The sequence below is a fragment of the Aquila chrysaetos genome, chromosome 8 (assembly GCF_900496995.4).
Source record: "Aquila chrysaetos chrysaetos chromosome 8, bAquChr1.4, whole genome shotgun sequence".
In the NCBI taxonomy this organism is placed as follows: domain Eukaryota; kingdom Metazoa; phylum Chordata; class Aves; order Accipitriformes; family Accipitridae; genus Aquila; species Aquila chrysaetos.
This window is the reverse complement of record NC_044011.1, coordinates 36,935,363-36,959,447: the sequence shown is the minus strand read 5'-3', so window position 1 is coordinate 36,959,447 and position 24,085 is coordinate 36,935,363. Positions and strand designations below refer to the sequence as shown.

At 36.4% G+C, this 24,085-nt stretch overlaps 1 protein-coding gene across 2 annotated transcripts in view; it reads right to left on the bottom strand.

Moving 5' to 3' along the window:
* The window catches only part of PSME4 (proteasome activator subunit 4), a 69,013-nt gene that overhangs the window by 34,888 nt on the left and 10,040 nt on the right, over positions 1-24,085 (bottom strand). The window contains exons 4-20 of one of the 2 annotated variants that reach the window (XM_030022135.2): positions 21,001-21,045; positions 19,490-19,639; positions 18,234-18,297; positions 14,831-14,905; positions 14,181-14,303; positions 13,593-13,685; positions 12,408-12,673; positions 10,634-10,820; positions 9,852-9,941; positions 7,964-8,028; positions 7,717-7,867; positions 5,968-6,066; positions 5,507-5,576; positions 4,982-5,049; positions 4,294-4,509; positions 2,116-2,273; positions 170-265 (exon numbers count right to left, since the gene is read on the bottom strand). In XM_030022135.2, the coding sequence (XP_029877995.1) occupies positions 170-265; positions 2,116-2,273; positions 4,294-4,509; positions 4,982-5,049; positions 5,507-5,576; positions 5,968-6,066; positions 7,717-7,867; positions 7,964-8,028; positions 9,852-9,941; positions 10,634-10,820; positions 12,408-12,673; positions 13,593-13,685; positions 14,181-14,303; positions 14,831-14,905; positions 18,234-18,297; positions 19,490-19,639; positions 21,001-21,045 (2,016 nt within the window). The remainder of the gene's footprint in view (positions 1-169; positions 266-2,115; positions 2,274-4,293; positions 4,510-4,981; positions 5,050-5,506; positions 5,577-5,967; positions 6,067-7,716; positions 7,868-7,963; positions 8,029-9,851; positions 9,942-10,633; positions 10,821-12,407; positions 12,674-13,592; positions 13,686-14,180; positions 14,304-14,830; positions 14,906-18,233; positions 18,298-19,489; positions 19,640-21,000; positions 21,046-24,085) is intronic. The other variant, XM_041125156.1, reaches the window with a different exon arrangement.

Below are 24,085 nucleotides of genomic sequence, written 5' to 3'. Positions count from 1 at the left end.
ATGTAAGTCACTATTTCAAATTTCTGTATCTTTAGACTAGTATAAGAGTTCCTTAAAAATAGCCACTAGAAACAGTTCTGTGACAATAGCAATAAGAAAGCACTAAAAACCAGTATGAAGTAATATAATTGCTAAGAACATTTGTGATATTAAAATAAATTCTACTTACAGATGAGCCACCCTTTCTCCTTTTAGAGGAGGCAGAACGTTCCCAGAACCAATCAAGCAGTTATGCACTATAGCAAGACACTGCTGCACATCATCTCTTAAACAAAGAAAAAAACCTGATTACTTATCTGTTAAATGCTTGAAAATACACAAATGATAAAACATATCTTTTTTTGTGAAGTTTTATAAAAGCTTTTTTCTTTAGCTATATCAGTTCTAAACATGAGAGGGAGCACTACAGAAATCAAGCTGTGCTTTTTTGATCCAACCTAATTCTGTTACAGAACTTCAACATCCAACTTCATTTTCTGAAAAACTTGCTTTGGAGATTTTTATATTCTGAAACTGTGAAGATAACTTCAGTATAATGAGATAAACTAATCTCAAAACAGACAGCTTTACCCCCAAAAATTGTTCTGAAGAATTTTATCTAACCTCAGATAAAACCCATGAAGTAACTCCTCACCCCAAGGCCAAGAAGAGTCCTTCCCACCATGAGCAGGATGAGGGAATACTTTCTTTAAGAGTTACTTTTTTTACAGTCTGAAGATAAATTATAATGCAACAATGTGAACAATTTTTTTCTGTGTTACTTAAGAGAATTAAGGAATTGTTTTTAAAGCTATCTCATCTAAAGCAGTAGCCTTTAGTATATAGTTACAAATTTTGCCCTTTGTTCTTGTCTTTGTGGAACGCAGCTCTGATTTGTAAAAAAGCTCCTTTCAACCCTCTTAAGAGGTTTCTTAACCAAATAGCTCTTAATACTCATGCATTACTTATCAACTCTCTAAATACATGTGTTCAACAAAGGCTGTTAGAATTTTTCATTTTATCTTTTGTAATAGAAAATTTTACTCTGAAACTCCTAAATGCATAAAAAAAATTTGATTTCCAATTATTACTTAGTGGAATACTGGAAAAAAAAATTTGACAAGAATTCAAGCTCTAGGAATACTGCAATTCAAAGCACTAGCAGGCTCATCTACTATCCCAATTATGCCAGTTTGGTGGCATTGACTTGTCAAGCATATATTGTCTTCTTCAGATAAAAAAAAAAGTGGGAACTTGGTCAGACAGAAAAATATTTAGGAGTCCGATACACCATGCCCTGTTTCACATAAGGCTGCACTTTATAGCACGAGGTATGACATCACATGCTATGAACATCAACTGAAGTATATATAGCTTCAAGGACACAAAGGTTTAACATGAGAAATAAAGAACGTTTGAGATTTAATGCTTGTGAACAGCTTTAGCTATTTGATACTTATAAATGCTTTAGTACATACTAAACTCATGATTATCTTGTGCTTAGGAAACTATCCTCATGAAGCCACGGTTTCACACTAACAAGAGTTTAACAAGATTGGGCAACAGTATTCTTGCCTCCATTCCTTTGTTATGCCACTAACTCTGCATTACCTCCTCAGTTTCAACACTGCCACTTTTTTCAGGGACACACTATGTACTGAATCCATTTACTCGTAGGAAGGAAGTAGAGAGAGGCAGATTTCCAAGCCAAATCAGTTCTGTGTTCCACTTCATAGCTTAGGAATACAAATGGTTGTGCCAAAACAACAAGGCAAGAATCTAGAGGAAGAGCTTTTTTATTGCTGACTACAGTTAAATGGAAATGTAATTTGTAGTATGTATTTAAAAAAATTCTGGAACAGAGAAATCCTTATAGCAACATAAAGTGTCTTAAGATTTTTATTTTTTTTTTAAGAGCTTTTCTGTTCAAAATAATGTTATCCATTTTATGAAATGCATTTCCAAGCTACATGTACTCTTAAGGTTTAAAATCATGGAAATCTTGGAATATCGAAGACAGTGTAACATAGTATTTTACTCCTCAATTTTTGTAGTGCCAGTGTGATTGGCAGTAACTACTTAAAACAGACATGAGTGGATAAATGCACCTTCTCCATATTACGTATCACCACTAACCTGGACATTTCTAGTTTTCCAGTTGCATAGTGCTCCAGTTTGGTGAGCTCAGGCTGAAGAAAAGTATCCAGCAAATAAAAAGCAAAATTTACTTCCTCAGATGAAGGAACATGCCACTGGATGTCCAAGTTCCACAGGTCACCTGGTTTACCCCAGTCCTATGGTAAATAAAGACATTTCTTATTAATCAAACTATGAAGCAAATTGTCTTTTAAAAAAATTAGCATTTATTATTACTAAAAAACCCCAAACACATGAACTAACTACAGCTATAAAGCAGTTATCCTGATAATTCCAGGAAAAAAACCCCAAGAACACAATAAAACCAAATAGAAATTCCATAGCTACTATAATGTCTACATGCACCTGGAAAATAACACATACCTGAAAGGACTAAAAGGAAAAGGACTGTATTCATCTAACTGAGATATAACTTTATTATTCCTTTGGCTGGACACAAATTCAGGAATATTCTTAAGTACAACTGTGACTTTTGACACTCATATAGAGAACATAAAGAAGCTAGCCCATTTAATAATACTTCTTTTCAGTTTTGAACCACAATCAGGAAACTTAGTACTTTCATTTTAAAAATAAAAAAAGAAAGCTAAATTTTAAGTCGGACTTTCCATACAATGCTAGGTCATCCCATAACAAAGACAACTTTTTATATTTTGACTTACAAAGAGCTCAGACTTGCTATAGAATCAACGCCACTTGAGTATTTTGAAGAGAACTCAATATTTATTACTAGTTCGTATTCAAACATGAAATCCATGCTCAGGACTGTATTAATAGATAGGCCTTTGCAGTCTTCACTTTCCATTTCCTGTCTTTGTCCAGTTTTACATGGTAATTTTATATTTCAAAACTTCACCATCTATTCTTAAAATGCCTGACTGATCTGACTGGACAAAAAGTACAAAGAACTGCAGCAATACACTTACTCAACGTAGCCTGCTATTACATCTCTTCCCTGGAAGAGTGGGCTAGTCCTCCATGAATGTTACTTGAGAAAGTGACAGAACTGCAGTTTTACACTGGGGCAGGGTAGGAAGCATGTAAGTGACAAACTCAAGCTGTTAATGGCAATTAAGAGTTGATATAATATATATACATTTTCTAAAATAGCCACTGGGGACTTTTTCAATTTCAGAGGAGGAATTTTAAAAAAATTCTATTTTTTGTGTTGGGGCATTTAATTAAGATTTGTTTATTTGTTTTTAAATGAGTATCTGGCCCAACTGGATGTCTTCATCAGTTCATAAAACTGTACTAGCTTTCAGTAACAAGCATTCAATTACCTGCAGTTGTAAAGTTATGTAAAAGAACACTTTTCAGCAAAATGCAGTTTTATATTCAAATAAGCCAGATGAAAACTGCTACATTGTTCATCTGTAATACTGATAAACTGACCTTAAAAGTCGTAACAGCAAACTACCATATTACTTCTGACAGTTTCAGTAATTTTTAATATTGCCACTTCTACTTTCATTTTATCTCAAGCTCAGTGTAGAACCATTGTTCATTTGTTATTCTGCCTACCTGCAGAATACCATATCTCCTTTCTTGCAATTGCTTTGCGCTGATGTACTCATTTTTCCATGCACTCACCATTACTTGTTGTATCTGATAAACACATTTACATGAAGAGGAACAAGGAAAGGCTGCAGTTCTCATCCACAAAAGCAGATGAAAGACTAAGCTTGTCCCAGTGCAACAATGCTTCCCACGACTGGATATTTAAGTTAAAGTGAACAGCAAAATTCTCCTGCTAAACTCCAAACTTAACTGTTTATACCACTGCACTTCATGACAGCTGGGTCTCAACTAAATGCATCGTATGTTACAAGATTAAGAAACATGAGCAGGCACTCTTGCTTTGTATTATCTTACTGTAGTCATGCAATCATTGTAAAACACACGTCATAAAACACTAATATGTCATGCTATAAAACTACTCAAAACAAGTCAGTATTCATTTTTTGCTATCGATATAATTTTAAGTAACTTGTAATTTGCCCTATGTTTCAAAGCCCAAAGCATCTTTCAATTACACTTTCCATTGCTGCTACCTATGTTCAGAAATCTGCAAATAAACCCAAATAATATAGTGTATGATTGTTTTTTAAAAAAGAAAGTCAAATCCTCTAATCCTAAATAAATTAAAATCCTTGCCTTGATAGGAAAGTATTCAGAAAGAGGCTTGTCAAAGCCACCTGGCACACTGCAGTACTCTGTGGGGTAGATAAGTGTAGCAGAACGAAGAAGATGGTGCAGTAGGTTACAAGACAGAATGTAACCCTGCTTACAGGTTAAATGTAGGGTTCGCTGCAGTATCTTCCCAAGCTGCTCCCTGTATGGTAGCAACTTCTTTCCATCCACTCGAGTGATCTAATAGGAAAGACAAACATTTCAAAGGTAAACATAACTGATTTTGTTCTAGAGGACTAAAGAGAGGATTACGCGGCTCAACCGATCCTGTACCAAGTTTAATTCTGTATGTCATGCTGAATTCAAATTAAAGACTGAACTTACACACGTACTACCACTTCTGCTGTTGGAAAAGTTTAAGTAATACATAAGAATTGTGATATACATCGCTTCTGGACCCTGTTCAAAATTTTCTCTCTATCCCTCAATAATTGTATTAAATGCTTTAATTCTATTCTACATACACACTGTACATTTACTCCCCTCAAACAGCAGCCACTTATGTCCCATTTAAAGTTAGATAAGAAAAAGAAGTTATGCAGTGTCATTCATACAACATTTACTTTAATAGCAGAAGCTTATTTTCTTCTTTCAGGGGCATTAAACAGGATTCAGTAATATACATGCATGGGAAGAACATTCTTTGCAATACCTCTGACAAAAGCTGAAGATTCCAAAGTAGCTCCTTATCTAGTTCTTCATCATGTAATACATCATCATCTAGAGGAACAAGGGACAAGCACTGCTGTAATGATACTGAAGTCAAGTTTTCCAAACAAGCTAAATCATAAACCCGATGCTTGCATCCCAAAAGTTTACTCCCAACCCTTCTATTGCAAACTTCCAATTCATATTGCACCTGTGTCCAACTGGAAGTTACTTTAGCCAATTTAACATCTTGAATGCTTTTTGAGAAATTGAGAAATGTCTGGAGACATTGTAAAGTGCGACATTTTTAAAGAAGCATACTCCTGTAGCTCGGTAGATTTCTGTCTTGAAATTACACATAAATAGTTGTTGGTTTGGGTTTTTTTTAGACAAAATAATGAACAGAATTAATTTTCCATCATTGAAATGAAGTTGTGGAAAATACACGGAAGTTTTAAATATTTTTTTCATGTTTAACAAAAGTCAACCCAAACCAAAGTAAGTCACACTAGAAATCTTACAAACTTACTGACTGTGAGGTGAGTTATAACATTGCAGCAATGTGGTACAAACAGCTTCAAGGATTCCTCAGGGCGGCACTGGAAACAGCATCAAATAGCCCATTTTAAAAAAAGATGTCTTATGGAACTCAGCGCACACATTGATAAAAAACTTCTAACAACATTATTGAAAAAGAGAGAAGAATAGATTGTATCTCAACTCCAATTCAATCTAGAGTCAGTCTGACCTCATGACTTTTAAACACTCAATAAAACCTACTTTAACATAAATGCAAGAAAAAAAAAATTGTGAATGAACCTCTTGAAATATTCCTATACGCAACCATTCAATTTTAGAAGACATAATATTAAGAACCACCTGTATTTACATGAAAATTTAAAGATCTTGCATAAGAAAAAGTAGTAGTATTGGCTTTTTTTAAAATTTTTTAAACTAAAGGTCAAGTTAAGTTGGAGCATTTTCTCTCACTTTTACTGCAGCTCGGCACATATCGGCAACCATTCGACCAGCAACTCTCGTCTCAAATATATTTGAAACAGCAAAGTTAAAAACCTTCTCCAAGGCAACCTAAAAATGAGTACAAAAAGACGGAGGTTACTTTTTTTAAAAAAGAAAACTAGGTATCATAAAATGTTTGATGTTACACAGAAAGCAGCATCTGTACATAATACTGTATTCTTTCAAACCAGAAGACTGCAACCATGATTCACATTAAAAAAAAATCAGAATAGAGAAAGAGAAAGCAGTTCTGTAGAATGCTTAAAGCTGAGTAAAATGTAACTACCATCACAATTAAAGCTGACAATACCATGGAATAAAAAGATTAAAACCTTATGTGACTAGTAACTGCTCAGGAAAAAAAAATCCTAAAGTTATCAGTACACGACTTGCACTCTATGCAACACCTATGTCTAATTGTACAACTACTGCCTTGAGCAGAAGAATAAAGTCTGCTACAGAAGTAGCAATGACAAAAGGTTTGTCAAAATAGTTTCAGTTTGCAGGATTTTCACTTTTTTTTTTTCTTCTTATTTATTGCAACACTCAGTTACAGTAACACACTGTAACAGGAAAATACATGACAGTGTCCACTATCATTAAAATAATTCAATTACAGGAAGGTATATATTCCCCTCCTCCCCCCAAGAATTATGAACAAAACACACTAAGTGTTTTAACTGGTGACATAATGGGACACTGCCTTCAGCTGAAGACTGAAGACACTTCTCAAATGTTCACTTTGGGAAGAAAGAAGGTCAGATAAATTTTGTTGCCTAATGTAAGCTTGGGGTGCTTCTGAGAAACTACACAGAAAAAGTTTTCCCTGAATAAGTCACAATCTGCTGAAAGGAAAACTATGCTATTTCACATGTCAAAGTGAAGTAAAGCCAAGACCCTTAGTTAAATAAATAGGGAATTCAACTATCAACTATTTAAGTGGCCAGCATGCTTTAAAGCAGCTTATTACCATCCAATACCTTGCAAGCCAAGCTGAACTATATAGTGTAGATCACAGATGATTAATACTGAACAATCAGGAAAAATACAAATTAAATACTTAATGACAACAAAGAACTAACTTAAGACTTACATTAACCAAAAGATTCCAGACAAAATCATACCAAAGTGTCCAATGCAATGGTTCAAAATGTACAAAACCTAGCATCTCCAAATATATACATAATGTAATGTAAACAGATTAAAATGCGTTAACCCAACCTGCAAGGAAGGAATCTGTCCATGTAACAACATGGATTCTCCACCCCCCTCCCTCAGAGTTAGTTTAATCCAGATAATTTTTCTGATCCCATTAGCCACATGGCTCCTTGACCAGCTTCTTTTGCCCAGATGAATTAGTGGTAGGGAGAGGGAGAGAAAAGAAAAGCAGGGGATTGGGCAGGTTAGCATTACCATCAAAAGACATCAAAAATCACAGCCTAAAGTGATAAAATAAGCCGTTAGAATGATTTCTCCTAACGTTTATCATCAGTTTGCAAGACAGCATCAAGAACCTAAGAGCTCTGTACTGATGTATGTAAAATCATAAAACAAATTGACATCAAGTCCTATACTTCCCCTGCACCCCCAGCCCTTTCCTTGGTTAAACATCAAAGTTTACAACAGGACAATGACAGAAGGAAGAATCTGAACGCACCAGTCATTCACAACAGAAAATTAAGCCTCTTAAGTTAGATGGAAAGCCCATGTTCTACATACCTTAAAGATATCCTTTGAACACTGGGTAAGGATTGTACTGAAAGTAGAAGAGAGACCTAATTCCACTAGACTCTCTAGATGAGTCATTTTCTCAGTTTCAGTCTCCTCTCTGGTTTGTTCTAGTGTGCTGCTCTCTATAAGTCCAAAACATCTGTATGAATACAATAAGTACAATGTTAGTAAGCAGAACTCGAAAGTTTTATTAAGCTCTTCATGCTAGGCTTTCACTTGTCCTTAGCTTACTTACCTATCCATAAACTGCAGTACAAAATCCTCAAACTCAGCAGTTGCAGAGCACAATTCTCTTTCCACCTACAGTTTTCCGACGCAAAAGAAGCACAAAAGGTTGGCTTTTCTTAAGGAAATATAATATAAAGTTTATTTCCTATATTAAGTGCTTCAAAAACACTTCCAATTTTTAAGTGATATAGACTACAGCGCATTTCCCACTGAAGTTCGTACAGTCTTGAGTACACTACATGAAACAATTATTACATTTTCTTTACACTGTCCTGTCCAATTTCCTGGCCTTGATGTCTAGCGAAATAACCTCTGAGAATGAAATCAGGTCTGCCTCCAGGGATACAACCTTTGGCCTTACTACTGATCCTCCTTTCCAGCAGGAGGTCAGTAAGTGTCAGCTGTGGTGGCAGACTTGGCTCTGCTGACATATTTACATTAAATATTCAGCGTACAAACTCCTCTTAATTTTTGACTGCTCCAGCTCTGGGGCAATGAAATTAACTTTCTTCCAGTAGCTAAGCGTTCAGAATCTGTGCAATCTGTAGCTACAAGCTGTTCTCTGAGCTACAAGAGTCTTCTAGCAGTGCACAAGATTTTACACGGCAGTTGCAACTACCATAGCGGATACTGCTGCTGCTGCCTCATTTGTAGTATGCCAGATATAGCTTCACTCTCTGTGCTTGAACTGCCGTATCAAAAGCAGAATCAAAAGTGTAGTGGTACGTAAAGAAACAAAAACTATTTCCCATTCTCTCCCGTATTTTTTTGCTACGTGAAAAAGAAAAGGACAAAGTATTAGAACAGTGCTGGAGAAATGGAGCACAAGGAACTCTAAAACTAGAGATGTATATGAACAGCACTCCAAAGAAGCAAACAGGTGGGGTGACCATGTCTAATAACAAAAGGGCAGCAAAGGATAAAACACAGAAGAGGGAGATGAAGCTCATGGTCTAATAATGTTACTATCTCTTGACTGGAAAAGATTAACAGGCATCTGAACAGAAAGCAACAGAATCTCAATCAGAAAAAAGAGAATCATGACTGCAGGAACACTTTAAAGAGGAGCGAGTGTTTTGAAATTATTTCCTGTAGGAGGAAAAAAGCCCTGGAAAGTTGAAGAGTACATTAGGTTTTTGAAAAATAAATACAAACAGATTTGGTTTTGGGGTGGTGGTTTTGTTGTTGTTGGTTGGTTTTTGTTTTTTTGTGGGGTTTTTTTTTGTTTGTTTTTTGGTTTTTTTAAACACATACAAAGTTTTCAACAACAGGAGACCAAATTCCTTCCACAGTCTCCCAGACAATCAATAGTTATCTTTTTACCTCACTCTAAGCTGGACTAGTTTTAAACTAGAAATGATGTATATGTATCTTACAACAACACTGTAGCTTTTATTGGTTTGGGTTTTTTTTATTGCCACTATAATGTTTTATGGTGACAAGAAGTTTCAAAAATTTAACAGTAACGAAGCTGCTGTTTTAGTGGACTCAGAAAAATTTAGATGGCAAGGGACCTCTGGAGACCATGTAGTCCAACCTCCTATGCACAGCAGGGCAAGCTTAGAGTCAAATTACACCACACAGGGCCTTGTGCAGCTAAGTTTTGACATAAAAAACATTAAACTGGTTGAATTTAACATTATCTGTACAACAACTTATCACTAAGTAGCAATGCTAAGAACACATGGCCAATTTGCACACTGATGTCAGCTCTACCACACTGACCAGAAGCTAACCTGATCCACATCTTCGTTTCTTTGTTGCATTTTTGCTTAACCTCGTTTTACGTATACAAGAGTAGCAAACCTGTTACAGTTCTGAAGAGATTACATTGCTAGAAATTAAATTGAAAACCAGGTTATAGTTTTGTTTTTATAACCGCACAGCACTCTTACCTCTGAAAGATCATCTCTTTCTTGCAATACAGATGAGCAATCTACTAAAGGCACCAAAGTAGAAAATGTTGCAATGAACTGGAATGTAATCTGTTGAGAGTTGCAAACAGCTCTTTAGTGTTACTGTATTCTACACATTAAAAAACTTTTGCAATTAAGGTATGGGAGCTAAAGCAAATCATTACATTAAAAAAAACTATCAAAGCCTAATTCTTCCACCCCAAAACTTCAATAGTTATTCCTGATTTCATATATAAAACTTACCAGTCAGCACTGTGCAAAATCCCCTCAATCTTCTGAGTAAAGTAACACTTATTTTATCCTGAACTTTAAAGTTACAAAATCCCTATAATGTTTACATTGTTTGAATAGTCAATTAATAGGAATTCCTGAAGATGTGGGCTTTTAGGACATAATGTAATGAAAACCTAGTGATAAGGGTCTTCCTATTTATCTTAAAAGACTAGGAATATTTCCTAGGAGCTTTGGAACATCTCTTTTATCTTGTTTTTTAGAGCTGCCCAAGAAGTCAGTACAATGCTTACAACAATGTGGAGTTAAAGATTCACTTCACATTGTCCAACAAGCCAAAAACATTATCATAAGTTAGAGGCTTGTAATACTAACTTTTTACAAATAAAATTGTCCAGGAACAAAATCAGGCTAAGAACTTCTGGAAACATGAGTTACTTGCTTTCATACAAATATAAAAAAAAAAAGCTTTCAGAGTGAACTAGTTGGCTAACTGTCTTCTAAAAAAAAGGTAAGATTTATACACTCACCATACATTTGCTGAAGTCATTTGGATCCACCCCAGGCAATGCTCTCATCAGTAGAGGTAGCATGTGTGTTGGACCTTCAGGAAACCACTTCCCTCCAGACACCAGACTACGAGCTACTCCAATTACACAGCTTAAAGTAGCTGTGAGCTGATGAGGTTCTGTCAATGTCTCAAGTGCAGGATATGTTCTATAAAGTTTAAGAGCAATCATATTAGGAACAAGAATGTTTCTAAAGTCTTTAAAGAAAATAAAAGTAGATTGCACATGTTATTTTCTACAGAATGGGTACAAAATTTCTGCAAGAAAAATTCAAGCTCATCAATGGTTCCAAAATCTTTTTCCTAATCTTTTTGCAATGGACTTAACATTGCTCTATTAGAAAACGTTCCTTTCATTTGATCAGTCCTATTCACAACAAATTCAGGATTAAAGAATTTGTTAGCAGTTGCAGGATAGCAATTAGTAACTGCATGGCCTCCTAGATTCAAAGCTATGATGATTTTCATGTTTGAACTTTAAGCTAATGCGAGCTGTGAACTTAGAAGTGTAAGGTTCTTGTGACAAGCGTGAAATCTTACCTTGGCCGCCTCTAAAAAGATAAGGGATATATTACTTAATGTTACATTAAAGTCCATACATTTTTTTATAAAAACCTGTCACATTACTGTGATTTTTAAACCTTTTTTTACACTAAATACTTTTTAGCAAACTGCGTAACACTTCCTACTGTTATCAACAAGCTACAGTTCAAATGAGAGTCATAGTGCTACCCCTGTCCCATGTCATTTGAAGCACAAAGGACCTACATCTACACAATATGAATTCAGAACTGCAGCCAAGGCAAACATACCAGTGATAGTTTGAACTACTGAGCAGACATTCAGTCTGCTCTCAAAACAGAAAAAGTAGTCATACCCAATACGGGCATCCATTGCTGTCCTTCTTAGAACTGTCATACTTGAAACGTTTTCATGTAAGAGCAGATTTATCAAGTTTTTACAAACAGTTGAGTCACTAAGGTATGGAAGTCAGGAAGGGCTCTTCAAGGCAAACTCATTTCTCCACTGTTTTTACAATACGAGTTGTTAAAGTACAAAAGACTGCATAGGAGGGGGAACATGGATAGGGACTAGAAAGAAAGCCTTTCATTGGGGCAGGAAGGAGTTACATTTTTCTTTTGGAATTTCAGGCACCAAGGGATTAGTAATAGTACAAACTAAGTATTTTACATGGGCACGTGCTTTAGGAATTTGCGTATGAAGTCAGAAGCAATGACAGTAATTTTAAACAATCAGTAACTGTAACATACTCTGACACAAAACAGAAATATAAAACTTATGCTTATTACTACACAAACACGCAATACCATCATTTATATTTCGCCCAATGGAAAGCTAGTGAGAAGGCATAGGGTGGCTCATGAATAAAGGGTACAAAGTTGCTTTGTCAACTGATCCAGCCACTATCTGATACCAAATGCTAACAGAAAGGCAAACCACCTGAGGACTACCCTATATTGCACAAGCTATGAACAGCTCCCAGAACTATTCCATTTGCCAGGTGTTTAAAACAAAACTAATAAAATAAAAAGCAAAGTCCTCCCTCACTCCCTGTCCTGATTCAGGTGATTGCTCAGGGGTGTGTATTAGCAGCTTCGCTCACTGCAAGCATTCATTCACAACAACGAAATTGCTTATCATTTAATATGACTGCTTTGCATTTTTATTCGTTGGGAACAGGAGCAGGGAAGTTGCAGTGATTCTGCAGAACTTACTTCTCAAGTACAGGTGGAATTACTAATTCAGGACGCATCAGTGCAAGGTTCTGCAGGGCTTGGGCAGCCTCCAGGCTTCCAGTTTTACTGAACATAGCCAGAAGAACAGGTTGAATAATGCATTCTACAAAGTCTGTAACATCCTGATCAGTAAGTTTATGACTATCAGGCACAGGAGTTAACCAAGTCATTTTCTTGTAGCGCTCACGATGCAGTCTTCTGACAACACCACTGGGTAACCTTTGAAGTAGTTTCATCAGTTTGTTCTGTTGAATATACAAGAATGCTATTCAATTACTGGGCAGTAGCAGAATCTGAGCTACTAAGTGTACAATAGACAATTAGCAAGCCAGTATCTTGAAATTACACAATTGCAATAAAAGAAAACTCAGAAGAGCTCTAAAATACAATGTTCACAATTTGTCATTAAACTTCAGTTCCCAAAATATTAGCAATTATGCTGCCAGCACTACGCCTTATGATTTAAAAAATCATGAAAAATACATACAAAGGATATAGTCAAGAATAAAGATTACCTACCAGTAATTAGGCAATCTTTGAGAGCATTCTCTGCACATTCATGTGTAAGCAAATATCCTATTCTAGAACAAGTCAGCTCATTTGGCATTGCTTCGACCAGCCTTGCTATTTTAATCTGTACTTACTACCAGTTATCACAGGGAGATTCTTACGTTCTCTAGCAGAAGACGCCACTAGCTACACCATCAAAAAGTTACGCTTCATCAAACCAGATATGCATTAAAAATCTTTTTTTGCTTTGGTTAATCAAAACTAGATTTTGCTAACTTGGAGACAGTAGGTCGGTAATACAAAAGCGATGTCACACAAGTAACACTGATGCTGTGTATCACCCTCTTTTAAAGTGCCAACTTCTTTATCCTAGCTATATATGAATTGGATGTCTAGTTTTGGACTTCTAAACTGCACTTGGGTTAGATGTTTGAAGAATACTCCCATTAGCTGTGGTCCTGACATCAGAATAAAAGTATGATTTGAATGACAGTACAATCACGTATCTTGAAGATTAAAGCCTCAAAATATTATACAACCAACAGACAATCTGGCTGTTGGAGCGCATAGTGTATCTATCTATCTATGTTTGATTTGACAGGTTTCTGTTGAAATTACAGCCAAAGTTATTGTCTTGACATGCAAAAAACTCACCAGCCACCGCCCATTATTTGAAGGATGGTAAAAAGAGGCAATGCTATTGAACAATCCAGACAAGTGCTTCTGCACTAGTTTACTTGGTCCACCCTGTAAAAAATAAACGACAGAAGTTTATTACGCTGAGAAAGTTAAAATGAACAAGTAACACAGTAGTACAAGGTACAAGTGAGTGCTCTCCCTTACCACAGCAACACCTCAAAGCATCACATCACATCTGCAAATTCCTTCCCTTCCCCACCCTAAGCTCAGCACTAAGTAGCAAGTTCTCTCCATCTGATCTGATGAGGTTCACCCTGAAAGAGTGATTCAATGTTCAGCAGGTCTGAAGTGTGTATCTGCAGAAGCACTTACAGCTGGCTGTTCATTTCCAGAATGCCACAGACAGGGGCTGTGAAATAAACCTTTCCATCCACATTCTAAACTGACAGTGAAACAATGTACTTTAAAACAAACCTTGGGCAAAAGATGGCCTAAAAACATGCTTCTGCAGTGAGCTAAACAGAACAAACATTAATTTTAAATACATACTTGCTTAAAAGCTCTGCATTGGTTTTTGTTTCATTTTATGAAAAAGTTACTAACCATCATGGCTGTGATCCACATTACTGCATGTCCTACATCATAAGCATTTGTTAAGAATCTTGGAACAACCACTTGATTGCTTCCCACCGGAAGGTTTAAACTCCTCAAAATTCTGGTAAAAATCTGAAAAAAGAAAAAAGCATTGACATAAATAAATAAATTAATTTATTAATGAAATAAATTTATTTATTTAAACTGACATAAATTAATTTTCTAATCAAAAGGTGTTTGGTGGTTTCATTTTTTTTGAACAATGTAACTGCTATGAACATCTTTTAAAAAATCCATAGACTGAAAGATTCAAAGGTCATATATACTATTTATCAAAAGAATATCATTAAGGGCTATTTCCACAAGAACATGGGATTAGTTATACAATCAGACAGTACTTGTGTAGTAAGGTATGCTGTTGCTTTGGTTTCGTTTTGAGTCAGGTGATAAGAGTAACAACTTCCAAATCCGTCTGTTACAAAAGGATGGCTCAAATTTTCAAAGCTAACCTTACGTCTTCAAATGAATGCACCTAATTTGAAAAACTGGGCCACTGCAGTATAAGACCCATACAGGGAATATGAATTATTCTTAGCATAGTAACACTGAAGACTTACCTCAAAGTAAACAAAATAATTTCATAAAATGAAAAATATTACCTTTGGTACATATGGATCCCAGTCTATGTACCCGATGTTGTCAGTGGCCAAGCGAGCAAAAAGATTTACTAGATGCTGAAAACAGCCATAAAAGAAGGAAATATTCATTAGAATGTATTTATTATAAAGATGCACAAACCTCTCAATCTACTTTACAGATGCAAGATAAAAGCTACCCATGGCACTAAAACACTTGTAAAAGGAGATTTCACTCTACCAGAAGCTACCAATACCATATTGCCTAATGCATCTGAATTCCTACCTTCAGGAATCCAACTCGTTACTCATTTGAGCACTTACAAAGCAGGTAATTGTGATCCAAGTTCTGGGAGAGGCAGCCTGTCAGAATATACACCCCTATCTCTTCAAATTTTCTTTAAAATACAAAGACATACTAGTAGTACTTTCAGAAGTTACACTCTCCCTTTCCCCATGCTCTGTGAACTAAAATGAAAGGCAGAATGCATTCACTATCATTTTAATTCTCAACCATTTACTGTTATAACAACTCTGAAGAACAGTAGATGAACAACAAACAAACTCATACTTGAGCCATATGTCATCAAAGACTTTAGCTTTTGCTAAGAAATATCTTTTCCCCTTTTGAGCAACTTTGAGGTTTTTCCCCTTTTTGAACAGCTTCCAGAGACCAGAAGATTCCGGTAGTCACTTACAGAAAGACACCTGTACTAAGCTTCAGAGTCCTTCAAACACTACCACCATTTTATCAACTGGGCGTAGCAGACTATTCATCTCTGCAGCGAAGGTTTGGAACAAACTCCAGGTGACAAAAGAGAGATTTCCCACAACACAGCTTAGGTAAAGCAAAAAGTCTCATAACAGAACAGGCTCTAGTCTGGTGATTTCATCGACTTCTCTAACAGAAACCTGCTACCTACTTTCATAGCCTTTACATAGAGGACTATTTGGATTGGTTACTGGAAAATGTCCTAAGGAACATTCTGAAGAATGAGACCCAACCAACACACATGTTTGGAATCCTCTTCTATGCAAGAATGAGAGATAGGCTCTATAGAAGATAGGAGGTTTGGGAGGAGAATAAACAGGTATCCAAAACCAAACCAATTTCTGGCAAAGGAAAGGGCCCTGCCCTATCCACTTTGGCTGCCGATGCATCATCCTTGTTCTTGATAACTTTGACCATAAAGTGACACGCCAGGCACACATTCCACCATAACTCCAAGCTGGAGCAGCTTAACAAGTGCTTATGATCGTCAATTTATCTCACAGTGCTTCCTTCCTCACCAGTAGACTGCTCTCATGTGAGCTGAATGTGGATATTGGCCTAAAATAGCATCTATATATAGACACTGAAGAAAATTCAACCAACACATCTTGAAGGACTATTCAGCTTCTGCAGGATCCATCCTACTTCAAGCACGCTTGCCTGTACTGATGGCTGTCACATTCATAAGCCTTGGTTTATACACATCTGTGGCTTGTGAAGGTCACAGGCATTAGCTGTCAGATGGGATGGCAGTATCTGACTATCTATGACGAATTAAGACACTCCATTGCCAGAAGACAGTGTCATAACTCCAAAAGGGAACTGAAAGATGTCCTCAGGAAAGAGAGTTATCAGGACTAAACAAAAAAGGAGATGAAGTCTCACTCTCATATCCTGATTGTGAGAAACTACATAATCCACCAACACTGCTTTTATGAGCCTGCCCAAATAGGGAAATACCTATCAGGTCTCCAAGAGCCTTGATGCTTCTGTCAGTACCTTGAAGCTATGGCAAAGCCAAAAGGAAGGGCCTTAAATAATCCTGTCTAATTCAGAGACAGGTGTTCACAGAAGAACAGTTCACCTCTCACTCTGAAGGACACAATAGCTTTGGAAAAAAACACAAATTCAATTCAGGACAGTCACAGCTGACACAGCCTGAAGACAAGTGTTACATTTTCTTAAATGATTTACCTTTTTTGTTTGATACCAGGAAATACCCACTGAAAAAACCCTTAACATGCACAAATGCAAGTGATTCTATAGCTCCCCTTCACACAGCAAGTCTAATTCCTGCCAAAGCAAGCTGAGAAAAAGCTTGCAGCATACGGAGGCTTATATTGGATTGCATAGTCAGAACCCATATGTCTAATCATCTGCATCCAAGCCTGATGAAGTGAACAAGCCTGCCCTTAAGAAGCGGACAAGACAGCAAAGAAAACAAGAAGTGAAACCTTTGGGGAAAAAATAAAATTGTTTGGGCCTTCCGAGCAAACTGTCAAAATGGAGTGGAAGAGGGAAAAAATATCAGAGATAACTTATGAAAGAGTGTTCATGATTATCTGTTAGACCATTTGACAGAAACAAACCAAACCATGATACTAAACTACAGGCTCTCATCTTTCTGTCAGAAAGAGTAGACAGAATTGTCATTTTTTGGATAGCCATCAGAAAGATGCAGAAGTGTCTACAGACAATCTCAAATAAAACTTTGGCAGTCACCCCTGTTCAAATCTGGACAATTGCCAACTGTTGGAACAAAGACTGCCTTCCTTTATTTGTGATGAAATGTAACTCAAACCAGAACAACCTACACACAAGCCTTTTCACAAAGCAATTGCCAGAAACCGAATGTGCTACAAAGGTAGCATTCAGCGGTGTTTTGGAAAAGAGCTTTCTCCAAAGACACTGAGAAGTCCTCCTTGTATATATAGGCAGGAGATTAGTAAAAGGAGCCAGATGGTCAATGAGCTTATCTTCATACTGAGTATGGAAAAAAATCTGGTAATATGCCAAGTTTCACTGCAGTAAAGCCAAGGCACAGGTCAGCTGACAACAATAGCACCTACTCTGCTGGTGGTGGTGTCTCAAGGATGAGATTTTATTTCCCGAGTTTGTATCTAGTCATATGAGACACACAAAAAAGGCAGACAGGTATGTGGTAGACTATTTTTCTTGAAAGATACAGCCCAATGATATTTTTGGCCAAGGGGAGTTCAGATTCTTTACTGTATCTAAAACAAAGATGACAACTCACTGAAGTCAAGGCAAAGCATTACTACTCAAAATTAGGGACCATGAGAAATGTGTTAAGAGATGGGACTTTACAGAATTATAATTTATAGAAATCACAATAGCACTTTCCATCATTGTAAGGATTAGCAGGCAGTCTGGAAAATGCCAGCTTTCCCAAGGCTGGAAAGAAAAGCTGCCTGAGCTAGCCATTAAACAATGTTCACCAAGCACAAGTGCAGTCTCATTTATTCAGCCAGTAATTGCTTGATAACAATCATGAAATTATTGTCTCTGCTTTCTTGTACTAGTTAAAGCAGAATGAAAAAAGAATCCACTGTATCACTGTTTGATGCCTTGCAAGCACATTGTAGGAATATTTAAATGGACTTATTCTAGTGTAGGTGAAAAGTAAATACTTACCCCTTCCCACTGGGGAAGATTTTGAACTGACACCCAAAGGCCTATAAATTCATCAAACCAAAGCCTGCAAGAGAACAGAATCAAAATAATTTTAATGTTGTGAAAGCAGCTCCCTCATTGGATATTTATCCCTCACTTCACCAGGTGGTCGCAAGAACTCACCTGCCCCTCAACTCATTCAACAAGAACAGGGATCATCAACATGGACATGCTTGTATCACTGTGCCTGCCACAGCATCACCCCCACCCCCAACTCTGATCCCAAGTTTCAGTCTTTGCTTCTTTTACCTCTCCTCCTCTTACTCTTTTCTGACCCCCCCCCCCCCCCGCCTTTCACACAAGTGTTTCACCAGGAGTTTCCTTATCTACTTCAGCTTTGCTATTTCATTACATATTGCCATCCCAACACAGGTAAACCAGATGACAATAAATCATTACTTCATTTCTATCTACCTTAAAATCTAAAATTTGTCCCTACTGATCGATTGTTACAAGCATCATTAGCATTTATTCTGAATTCATCTGAAGCCAAATATGCAAACCCTCCATACCAGTCCCTTACTTAAATTCACCTTTATAAACGATATTCACTCCCTTCCTTGAAGTTTTCACTAATCCTATAGCACAAATATACTTTTAACCTAACTAGCCTAAGTAATCTCTACATGCGCTAAACATCACTGGCTTATGTTTCAAAGTTCAATAGTTCTACCTTAAAGATGATCCAGATACTGTCCCATCCTGCAAATGTTTCTCCTTTAATTCTCAAACTCATTTCCTATAGCAGTCTTCAGACCCTCTCATATTTCCACATCTTGACAGTGAATTGAAGACCTCTACCTCTCACAATCCCATATTTGTAGTAAGAGCTGTACTTTAACCTACATGAAGGACTTACCAGAAGCTACCCCAAATTAAATAGAAGGTAGGACTTAAAGCTGGGCTATGGTTAATGATTTTCACTTGTCAGACCATTCCTTCAGAATTAAAGTGCATGTAATTCAATTAGTTTGCTTTGTTGTATACCATATGCTTCACTCTAGAGAAGGGAGAACTCATTAGAGAATAGGTACTAAGATTCCCCCAGGTTACTTTTACAAAAGAAGAATGTTGACAGAATTTCTGTCTTGAACTCCTTTCAAAAATGCCGTTAAAAGCCACCACTCATTTTGCTGGTTGACTTCAAGTCATCCTGTAAAAGAATCACCTGCATTTGCAACAGAACACTATAGCAACAGACATTCAATTACACTTACTTGAAACCTTTCTGGTGAAGTGTAGGAGGAAGGGTAGTAGGTAGAAAGAGTTCAAAGTAGGTAATAGCCTTTTGCATGGTAACATCAAATGGACACATTAAAGGCCTCCATTCTTCTAGCATCTCCGCAGTGGCATCTTCTGGAAAATATCTGAAAACAAGGAAACAATTGAACATATACAGACTTGGCTTTAAACTTTGGGTCTTTTTAAAACATATTTAAAACTACTGATTTGTCATAAATCTTAGTTTTACAGTAAGACCGTGTACACAGGGGCAATAGACAGGCAGTCCTCAACTCCACTTAACCTTCACAAAACAGAGTTAAGATCAAGGACATCATGGTACCTCATTTTAAGACCACAAATGTAAGAAGATTCTTGTCTTGTTGAACCACAACAGATTCTGTACAACGCAAAACCATTTCAATGTGAAGGTTGGTCAAAATCAAACACCTACTGTTCACATTCAATGCAATGTAAAAAAAGATTACTTAAGGCATGAGGAACATTTATTGGAACATTACAAGAATGCTGGTTATTTAATTTCTTTTAAAAGAAACTAAATATCCACGCAATGCAATATTTAAAATGCATACCAGATACAACTGTTTATACAACATAATTATTGCAGTTGATATGGGGCCAATTGTAAGTAATGTTATCAGTGTCCCAACCTTAAGTCAGAATTTTCAAGAGACAAATATCACATTTTCATTTTTAAAACACTCTGCTTCAGTGACTTTCGTATTCAGAACAGATACCAGAAAAATCAACACTGAAAACTAAGGGGTTTTATTTAGCCACGAAACCATATATATTTGGGAGAATATAGGTTGCAAGGTTGTTTTATCCTTATGTTCCTCATACTAAATGTATGTGTTTAGAACAGCATCTCCTATAGGAATGCTCAATGGAGTAACATCAGCACGTGAAACAGCTGCTCCCATGAAAGCAGATGATAACTACAAATGGCCATATGAACAGTAAAAAAAAAAGAGAACAAGTCTCTTCTCTGCATCCTTGCAGTATCTAAGCTGCTAAAAAAGTCAATTAATGCAGAGAGCAAGACTGGTTCAGGCACACACATTCCCAGTGAACATAACAGCACAAAAGAGCAAAAGCAATGGTGGCCTTATCTAATGATACCCTGGCTTAACTATCAACAGATTTTCAACCAAGGCTGTTAAAAAACAAACAAACAAAAAAAAAACCAACCCCACACCAAACAACCTTACACTTTGTTTAAATATTATAACATAGAACATGCCTGTCATTGTTTTCATTTTAAGCAACCTATGAACCTGAGGTATTGATCATTCATAACGAAGTAAAAGAGAAAAGTCTCTACCCTCCACCCCAAACTTCTTAAACGAGTTGGGACAACATCAGCCAAGGAATGACTAGTAGGGTGGGTTTTGTTTTGTTTTTTTTAAACACTTTTCTTCCCCCTCTGAAAGTAATATTAAAGGTACAGGCTTAAAAAACCCAAAACAAAACAGCAAACACTTACGGTCTGCAGCTCTTCACAAGTGTTTTCAGAACACTTTCTACAGAACTGAAACAAGAAAGGAAAAATTATGGATAGTATATTACCGAATTTCAATGACAGCATAAAATAAAACAGCCGTTTGCTGATTCTTCCCTGAAGAGCTTAAGATGTTGATGCAATTAGATGTCTTCTGTGAACATGCAGTAGCTAATTGCCTTCTACACAGACCTAATCATAACAATTAAAATTGCTCTGCTGAACTCCTGGTTCTACTTTTCATATACTACTCTAGTATTTACTGCATTTAAGTGAAGAGTAGAATTATTATCATTTCTTGTAAGTAATATCCTGCATTCTATCCATGAACAATCAGCAAAGCAAGGTAACTTCTTGGGGAAGTTGAAAACACAAACAGAAAAAATGGTTTTATGGACTTCATAAATATTTGTAAGATACATAAAGGCAACAGGCTTCCGAAAGTTATTATTATTAGACTCCAAACACCATATCTGTCCTTTTCAATCTGGTTTTGGTTTTTGTCCAGTGGTTCTAAGAAAGAGAAGTGAACTATCTGCAAATCAATGGTTATTTCATTAGCTTCCCTCACAATTAACAGCTGATTTTAAAAGTGTTTTTATCCATAGCAAGAAAACTTATTTGAGAAATCATTTTAACACACATTGTCACAGGATGCCATCAAAGCACTTAGAAAGACTAAACCTCAGAATAAACTCAAAGAATAAAAGTAAGGGGGAAGAGAGAAAGATATCGATCAATGGAACCATAAAGGTAGTAAACTGTCATGTTTTCAAATCTTCTGTTTATTACAAGACAAGCTCAAGACTAAATTGCACTTCTACCAAAAAACATTCCCTGAATGAAAAAAAAAAAAAAAAGTTCTGGCACAAGAACTTCCTACAGCTTTTAGACATACTTTCTCTACTCTTAATAGAAAAATTGCATCCTTTAGTTCATCATCAAAAACTAACATACAGAAATGCTATTTTCCATCAGAAAGAGATGACACAAATGTATCATCTTTAGAATTTTACCAAAGATCAGTTTAGGTCAATTGAGACACACCAATACTGGGCCTGCACATACTCTCTCTCTAGTCCTACACAAAATAAACTGATCCCATACAAGCCAGGAGAAATATAAAATGGGTAAACCACTACTTCCCTTCAACACCTCAACATTCACCACAAGCCAACAAAAGCCCACCCAGCCCTCATAACAGTATTTCAGTTCAAGCAGCACTCTAGAAGATGCAAAATTCTGTGCGCTTTATGCCACAGTGACAAAGTAAATCCATGACCTCTCCCACAATGAAAATTTTGACCTGACTGACAGCTTCTAAAATTTGAAGAGGAATAGCCAACCATTCATTAAACAAAACCAATATCAAACTCTGCAAGAAGCTCTAAAAGATTCTGGATTAAAGTGAATACTGTTCTTGAAAGAGTTAAAAAATAGATAACAGTTGTCCCAAGAGTAGATAAATAAAGCACGAACCAGCAACTTTCCTTAAGAGCATTAAAGATTAACATGAAAAATGTTTGTGTGACAAAACCCAAAAAGCTACCCCCATACTATCACACTGCTGAAGTAAACTATTGCTAAAGAGAACCTGAAGGACAGGGGAATTTTAAGAAACACGGATGCCAGAGATCAACAAGTCTTTCAAATTCACAAGTTTTCAGTCAGATCTCAGCATTTGTTAGTGGAAAAGAGCAAAGCAGAAAGACTGGAAGGGATGTCCCCTTCTGATCGCAATCTTAGAATGGAAGCTAGAAAGAAAAAAACAGCAGCAGACAATTTTGTACATACAGAAACTTCCATCTAAGACACAGTTAAAACTACAGACTAATTACAGAAGACAGCTTGTAAGATTCCCATTTGATGACTACTAGTTAGAAAAGGACAGGACAACACACCTGGGGAGAACAAGAGACTGCTGGTTACTGTTTTCTTTATCACTTTGAACCAACTCTCAAACTTCTTAGTAGTGGCTTCTGTTCCACTTCTGGTTAGACTTTCTGCATACCTGTTACTGCGGAATTGCTGAAAAATATCTACAGCTATCACACTCGCAAATTTTCGTATGCTACTCTATCACTAAACATAGCCATGGATTACTAGAGCACAACAGCAAACAACTATATACATAAACCACGCCAGATTGGATCAGCCTACTGCAGTTTGTACTCCTGTCCTTGCTCAGGTATTTAACACTGACCATCTGGATAAGGTTTTTAAAACCTTTGTCACAGAGAGATAATGAAGCCACTTACACTGGAAGGTATCTCCTATTAATTACTGAAACAACAGTGTATTTAAGGAGATGAAGAAAATTTCTCATCCCATTCAGTTTTCTTTGCTTTTAGTTCCTCCTTATTACCTGAGGCATTATTAGCTTATTATTATGTCTTGTCACATGAATATATTAAAAAACACCCAACAATATTATTAACCCCTATCACTAGTCATCATTTTGGCACTACGTGATTATTTTCTTCTTTTGGAAAGGACATGACCATATTAATTTGTAAATCGGGGGTTTTTTGCCTGCATTTTCAAAGAGAAACCTGTTTCAGTTAAAACAACAAACATATAAACTGACACTGTTGACTCTTACATTATCAAAAAGCAGTGAAATCACAATTTTCAGTTTTTCAGGACAGATTCAGACCTTAAGTGAAATTCTAGCCCTGCAGTAGACACTCGATTACAAGAGCTTAAAATAAGACAATGAAAAGAGCAACCAGCTACAGTTTCACAAATTATTTTACTGAATTTCTAACTTCGGTGAGCCAAACATTGATCTCTCATTGGATTAGTACAACTAAAAATTTCTTCCTGAAAAAACCCAAACAAAGCAAAACCCACTGCAATTCCACTTCTACTTATACCAGTTTTCTGAATTTATATATACACCAAAACTCCTGATACAGTTTTCACTGCAAAAATTCACTATAAACTCTTCCGATACAGAAACTTTGTTTCACACTTCACAGCTACAAGGTTGTTGCTGGGTGTATTTTCCAGAACCTATTACCTCACTGCTAAAGCACTTTCCATGATTTCATTGTTTTTAATAGTAAGG